Source organism: Bubalus kerabau, chromosome 5, assembly GCF_029407905.1.
Source record: "Bubalus kerabau isolate K-KA32 ecotype Philippines breed swamp buffalo chromosome 5, PCC_UOA_SB_1v2, whole genome shotgun sequence".
Taxonomy (NCBI): Eukaryota; Metazoa; Chordata; class Mammalia; order Artiodactyla; family Bovidae; genus Bubalus; species Bubalus kerabau.
This window is the reverse complement of record NC_073628.1, coordinates 25,069,690-25,077,351: the sequence shown is the minus strand read 5'-3', so window position 1 is coordinate 25,077,351 and position 7,662 is coordinate 25,069,690. Positions and strand designations below refer to the sequence as shown.

At 37.6% G+C, this 7,662-nt stretch overlaps 1 protein-coding gene across 1 annotated transcript; it reads left to right on the top strand.

The window, feature by feature from the left end:
• The first annotated feature begins 2,163 nt into the window (after positions 1–2,163).
• Positions 2,164–3,102, top strand: LOC129653770 (olfactory receptor 8D1-like). Its single transcript, XM_055583463.1, has one exon. The coding sequence runs from the start codon at positions 2,164–2,166 to the stop codon at positions 3,100–3,102; it is 939 nt and encodes a 312-aa protein (XP_055439438.1).
• Positions 3,103–7,662: the final 4,560 nt, after the last annotated feature.

Genomic DNA, 7,662 nt, shown 5'->3' with positions numbered 1-7,662 from the left:
TTTATTTTTTTTAAATTTTATTTTATTTTTAAACTTTACATAACTGTATTAGTTTTGCCAAATATCAAAATGAATCCGCCACAGGTATACATGTGTTCCCCATCCTGAACCCTCCTCCCTCCTCCCTCCCCATTCCATCCCTCTGGGTCGTCCCAGTGCACCAGCCCCAAGCATCCAGTATCGTGCGTCGAACCTGGACTGGCAACTCTACCATGACCATTGATCCAACCTCAGGCCCATATCCTCCATCTTCTTTCTGCCACTCTTTCTCAGATGCCTGTATCCAACTTGTAATCCAGCCACAATTTTTCTGACTACTTCTCAATATCCCCATCATTACTAGTCTGGCCCAAGCTATCATCTCTCAACAGCACATTTTGTCTCCTATCTGATTTCCCTGAATCACTTTGTTCACTCTTCAGTGACCATTCTTGACATAGCAAACAGAGCCTGAAGGATCCTTTTAAAAATACATCAGAGCACAGAACACTCTGCCTTCTGCAAAGTCTCCAGCATTGCCCCATCATAGATGAGATGAGATTCACAGGTTTTACCAATACCTGTAGCCGGTGCATAGCTACATTTACAGCCTCCACTTGTCTTTCAGGCTCTGTATAGTCCAGCCTTCCTGGCCTCCTAGCGTTCCTCCAACACCCCAAGCATGCTCTCTGTCAGAGTCTTTACTCTGGGTATTCTCTCTGCACAGAACAATGTTTGGCTTCCAGATTTATCTAGACATACTTGACATATAACACTGTATAAGTTTTAGGTATACAATATGATGATCAATATATGTATATACTACAAAATTATCACACTAAGTTTAGTTAACACCTACCATTTCACCTAGTTACAATTTTTTCTTGTAATGAGAACTTTAAGATCCAGTCTATTAGCAACTTTCAAATGTACAATATAGTATTGTGAACTGTAGTCCACCATGCTGTATATCATATCCTCAGGGCTTTTATCTTATAATTGGAAGTTTGTATCTTCTGATGCCTTTAATTCATTTCACTCAGGATAATTTGTATTTAAATTTTTAATTTATTTTTAGCTGAAGGGTTATTGCTTTACAATATTGTATTGGTTTCTGCCATACATCAACATGAAGCAGCCATAAGTATACATATGTCCCCTCCCTCCTCTCCCTACCTCCCACCCCCACTCCATCCCAACCTATCCCACCACTCTTAGCTGTTATCCAGATACTGACATGGCTGCCCCACTTTGGCTCCCATTCATAGAGGGCAAAGAAAGACTGAAAAAAGAGTCAGGTCACTGCGGATTTGTAGGTGGCAGGTTTAATAAATGAAGGAACTTGTGAGGCTTGTCTCTGGTGGCCATATGGCAGTAGAGCTCCACACCTGCCCCCCAGAATCTTAAAGGTTTATTTAATGGAATAAGCTGTGAAAATATTATAGCTTTCAAATTGTGTGATTTAATGAAAATGTTTTCTTAACCTCTTTCTCAGTCTCTCAGTCAAGCAAAAGCAAAGAAAAAGTCAAGATATCTTGGAGGAAATAAGCACTTTGCAACTGGAATCAGAGAAGACCAAATTAAAGATGTTAAAGATGACAAAGCCAAGAGGAGAAATGCAAGAGATACCAGCAAGAGACCAGTTATACTCCGCCTTGAGACATTGGAAGAGAGAATAGATTGTTGCAGACTGGACATCAACAAAACAGGGTGGTAACACTGTAATGTTTCTCTAAAGGTGTCTGAATTACAGAAAGGCAGTTTTCCATTAATTGTTGTTGTTCAGTCACCCAGTTGTAACTGTCTCTTTGTGACCCCATAGACTGCAGCATGCCAGGCCTTCCTGTCCCTCAACATCTCCCAAAATTTTCCCAAGTTCATGTCCATTGCATCGGTGATGCCATCCATCCATCCATCCATTAATAGGGGAATCTAAAATTCCATTTGTAAAAACAAAATGGTTTTCACCCCTAAATGTCACTTGAGAGTAGTAAAAACTGAAACCAAATAAAGCACCAACATCTTGATAAAGTCTTCGATCAAGAGTAGATTTTAGTCTCTTGTTTCCTGAAATTCTGGGTCAGTTAGACACTATATCATTCATCAGATCTTGGATTGTTAAATCCTATCAGATGACAATATTTGGCCAATGAGACTCTCTCTCCCAAACCAACTGGGAGAAGAATGGATACAGGCAATCATTCTTTGGTAACTGAGTTCATCCTTGAGGGGTTAACAGACCAGCCAGGACTCCAGGTCCCTCTCTTCTTCCTGTTTCTATTGATCTACATGGTCTCCATGGTGAGCAACCTGGGCTTGGTCATTTTAATCAAGATCAGTTCTCAGCTTCACATGCCCATGTATTATTTTCTCAGTAATTTGTCCTTCATAGATCTCTGCTACTCCTCAGTCATAATTCCAAAGATGCTGGTGAACTTCATGTCAGAGAAGAACTTCACTTCCTTCCCTGAGTGCATGGTCCAGCTCTTTTTCTTCTGCTTCTTCGGTATTAATGACTCCTACATGCTGACAGCCATGGCATATGATCGTTATGTTGCCATCTGTAACCCCTTGCTCTACACTGTTAGCATGTCCCACAGAGTCTGTTTCCTACTGGTCACTGGTGTGTATATAGTGGGGGCTGTTGGAGCCTCGATTCACACCAGCTTCATATCTAGTCGCTCCTTCTGTGGCACTAATGTCATCCACCATTACTTCTGTGACATCCTTCCTCTTCTGAATATATCTTGCTCAAGAGACTACAAGGAACTTTCAGTGATGATTTTGGTTGGATTCAATGTCTTTGCATGTGCTGTAGCCATCTTCATCTCTCATGCTTTCATCCTTCCCAGCATCTTGCGCATCCACTCAGCTGAAGGCAGATCTAAGGCTTTCAGTACCTGCAGCTCCCACCTTGCAGCTGTTGGGGTTTTCTATGGCTCCATCATCTTCATGTATTTTAAACCATCTACCAGTGACACAGTGCAGGAGAAGGTGGCCTCTGTGTTTTATACCACAGTGATTCCCATGCTTAACCCCCTTATCTACAGCCTTAGGAACAAGGATGTCAAAGAATCCATTAAAAAAGTCCTGAAGGGTGGGATAGTTCCCAGGTCTGTGTAGAAAACAGGACTTTTGAAAAGAAATAGCACAAATAGACCTTGTGTTTTCTTTTAGCTTGTTTTTAGCACTAATTATTTTCACATCAAGAGCCATTTTAAATTAAAAGGTCCAAATAACTTATTTTCAATTACTCTTTAGGTGCCCTTATTCCCAAGTGTCTTTTCAGTTCAGTTCAGTTCAGTCACTCAGTCATTTCCGACTCTTTGCAACCCCATGAATCCCAGCATGCCAGGCCTCCCTGTCCATCACCAACTCCCGGAGTTCACTCAGACTCACGTCCATCGAGTTGGTGATGCCATCCAGTCATCTCATCCTAACTGTCCTTAGTTTCCTACCTACTCAAGAAACAATCTCTTACCTACATTTCACGCTTTGGTATAAGCTTATAGGTATCTCAGAACTCTCTTTTTGTAATTTTTCTTGCTAAACTGAAAACTCCTGACCAAACTTTTTAAAGTTGTAATATCAAATGATGACTAAATATGTAAATCCCCTTAGGTATTTGCATTTTTAATACACAACAGAGTTATAGAGGCAATATACATTTTTTTTTTGGTAAAACTTTTTAAGGAAATCTGTGAATGCTAAGTTGCTAAGTTGCTGCAGTCATGTCTGGCTCTTTGCAACAGTATGTAGTTTCTAGTAAATAAGAAGAAATAGTATTTTCCTAAGATTTCTAGCCATTGTTATAACCATCAAAAATAAGATCCGTCTTGTGGCAGTCTCAAGCAGGGTGGAGATTGGGATGAGCATGGAATAAAAGAACAAAATTATTTTAAATTTTCACTCTAATTTTAACTTACATATTTTCTTTCCAGCTTATTATGAATTTTAAATTGGATCTTAATAAGACTTTCTTCTGGATGACTTCTTTAGTTATTCCCTACTTATTTTCTCACTGTTCATAGTAATTCCTGTGCCCCACGATAGCATTATATCTCACTCTTCCAGTCAATCAATCAGTTTTTGATGGACAACCATGTGCCAGACAGGCAAAATCCCTACCCTTTTAGGGAACAAATAATGAAAAAGAAAACATATACATTGCATATAAGGAGGAGAAATTTTTAAAGTGTGCTGTAAACAGGGAATACAAGTGTCAGAGTAATGGTAGGTGACAAAGGGATGGTGGGGAAGGAAGACAAATATCTGTAGGGCTTTATGGGAAGGTTTGAAAGTTTTGACTGTCCTTCTAAGTGAAATGGGAAGTCACTGAGGGTGTGAACAGAAAAAGACCTGATCTGATATATAGGTGACTCTTGCTCTTTCTGCTGAATGGGCCTAAAAGCAATGAAATCCAAGTAACAAAGATCATACCTATCATCTAATGATATTTGGGTTCTAACTATGACACTCCACTAAAGGAAACCAAGACTTAATGGAGAAGTGGCAGATTTCAAGGTAGGATATCTAAAATTCAGGATGAGTCTAGAGCATCTCAGTATTTCATAGAGGAAGAAAGTGCCCAATAATTATGGAAATGTATCAAAAGGAAGGAGCCCATACTGGACAAATTTAGAGCAATTTAAATATCAGAATGGATGGCTTATGTGATTCTATGAGTCCTTCCTGATATAAAAATAATAACAATGACAATAATAAAATTAAAATAATAGAAAAGGAAAAGTACTTCTTTATAGAATGCTGTCAACTAATGACAGAATAATATCATTCTATATCTAAATAAATCTGTATCTGATATAAATTTATATATAAACATTATATATAAACATATATTTATTAATTACATAATCATTATAATTATATATATGTTTATAAATATAAATTCAGATATAAATCTATATCTGAATTATATAATTAGAAACTTATCAAGTTGTAATAACCATACTAATAATTGAATTAGCTAAGAATCATCAATCGAAACCAAAATCAATAGGTTGAAAGTACCTCCCTCTTAAGGGAATAAGAAAAACACAGACATACAATCTTAAGTTGTCATGTCACAGATTCCTCATTCATAATAAAGTAAAGGGAATACCTCTACAATAGTAAATTTTAATTGAAACCTTTTTTAACCCAATGATTAAATTTAACATTAGCAATAATGGAACAAATTGATGTCTCATTCCTTCTGTGATTTTCTGAAAGAAATAACACAATGTCACCTAAAGTAGACATCTGAGCCAAAGATGTTTAACCTGAATTTAATCACAAGGAATTAGACAAGTGAAAACTGAAAGATCATCAAACATAATGAATCATGTTCTTTTTATTTTATTTTTTATTTATTTATTTATTTTTTTTTACCATGTTCTTTTTAAATGCCAATGTCATAAAAGACTGAAAAAGGCTGGAAAAAAGACTTTAAATTATGTATACTAAAGAGAAATGTCAATTAAATATTATGCTTAGTTAGCTCTTTGATAAAAAACAAAACAAAAAAAATCTGTAACACACATTATTGGGGACAACTGAGAATTAAATGTGGGTTATATGTTCATCAGTAAAAGTGAATCAATGTTAAGTTTTCTGAGTGTTAATAGTTGCATTGTGGTTGTATAGGAGGACATCTCCTTTCCTAGGGGACTTATGCCAAACTGTTTAAGGATAAAGTGTCATGATAGGTTGTGGATAGTCATCTCTCAAATGAGATAGCATTGTGTTTGTGTGTGTGTGTGTTCCCAAATTAAACACAATTCAGTTTTATGGTGACAACGGCCATGTTTTTCTTGTGTGCCTTTGTATCTCTAATACCTAGGGTAACAAATGACACACAGTTGTTCAAACAAAACTCACTGAATGACTCAGTGAATCTCTGTGAATAAAAGTGATAAGCAGGAATTACATAAATGAAAAATAAGTAGAGGTAATGCATGAAGTCAAACTCCTAGATGCAGATATTTCTCTCCTCTGGGAATAAACCTGTCTAAAATCAAAATAGAATTTTGATTTTTAATTATGTCTGTTTTTCTACTCTATGATTTGTTTCTTTATATATTTTCTCTGATGCTTTTTCTGCTTTATTAATTTCTTTCTCAATTTTGGAATTAAGAACTTAACTTATATTCTAGTGTTTATTTTTTTCCATTTTATTTATTTATTTTTATTTTTAAACTTTACAATATTGTATTGGTTTTGCCATATATCAAAATGAATCCATCACAGGTATACATGTGTTCCCTATCCTGAACCCTCCTCCCTCGTCCCTCCCCATACCATCCCTCTGGGTCGTCCCAGTGCACCAGCCCCAAGCATCCAGTATCGTGCATCGAACCTGGACTGGCGACTCGTTTCATATATGATATTATACATGTTTCAATGCCATTCTCCCGAGTCACCCCACCCTCTCCCTCTCCCACCGAGACCAAAAGACTGTTCTATACATCAGTGTCTCTTTTGCTGTCTCGTACACAGGGTTATTGTTACCATCTTTCTAAATTCCATATATATGCGTTAGTATACTGTATTGGTGTTTTTCTTTCTGGCTTACTTCACTCTGTATAATAGGCTCCAGTTTCATCCACCTCATTAGAACTGATTCAAATGTATTCTTTTTAATGGCTGAGTAATACTCCATTGTGTATATGTACTACAGCTTTCTTAGCCATTCATCTGCTGATGGACATCTAGGTTGCTTCCATGTCCTGGCTATTATAAACAGTGCTGCGATGAACATTGGGGTACACGTGTTTCTTTCTCTTCTGGTTTCCTCAGTGTGTATGCCCAGCAGTGGGATTGCTGGATCATAAGGCAGTTCTATTTCCAGTTTTTTAGGGAATCTCCACACTGTTCTCCATAGTGGCTGTACTAGTTTGCATTCCCACCAACAGTGTAAGAGGGTTCCCTTTTCTCCACACCCTCTCCAGCATTTATTGCTTGTAGACTTTTGGATCACAGCCATTCTGACTGGCGTGAAATATTATTTCCATGCAGTGAAATGAGTAGATATCAAGTAAGCAGATGGATCAGTTTAAAAAATGAACACCGTGTGTAGCCTATACCCCCCCAAAATGTAAAATACTTCCATAACTGAGAATGTTCCTTCTTGCCCATTGCTAATCAACATCCACACCTCCAAATCACTACTATTTATTATTTTTTAACCATAGATGAGTTTTGCCTGTGGTTGATCTTCATATGAATTTTGGTGACAAGTTTTTCTCTCTGAGATAATTTCCAGTAATCTTAGCTCATCCATGCTCTCTTCTGTTGGTATAAAAGCATGAAATATAATATATTATGTGCTCAGTCGTGTCTGACTCTCTGTGCACCATGGTCTGTAGCCTACAAGGCTCCTGTGTCCATATAATTTTCCAGACAAGAATACTGGATGGGTTGCCATTTTCTTTTTCAAGGAATCTTCCTGACTCAGGGATCAAACCCATGTCTCTTGCATCTCCTACATTGGCAGGCAGATTTTTTTACCACTGAGCCACCTGGGAAGCCCAGTACAAAAGCATACTGGCTCTTTAATGGATGTCTTTTTTTTTTTTTTTTTTAGGACCTTGTGTCTCCTCCCTCATCTTCCTCCTTTGCACCCTCTTCCTCCCTTCCCCCTCCCCTCCAATTCCTCTCCCTTTCCCCTCCTCTCCTTATTCT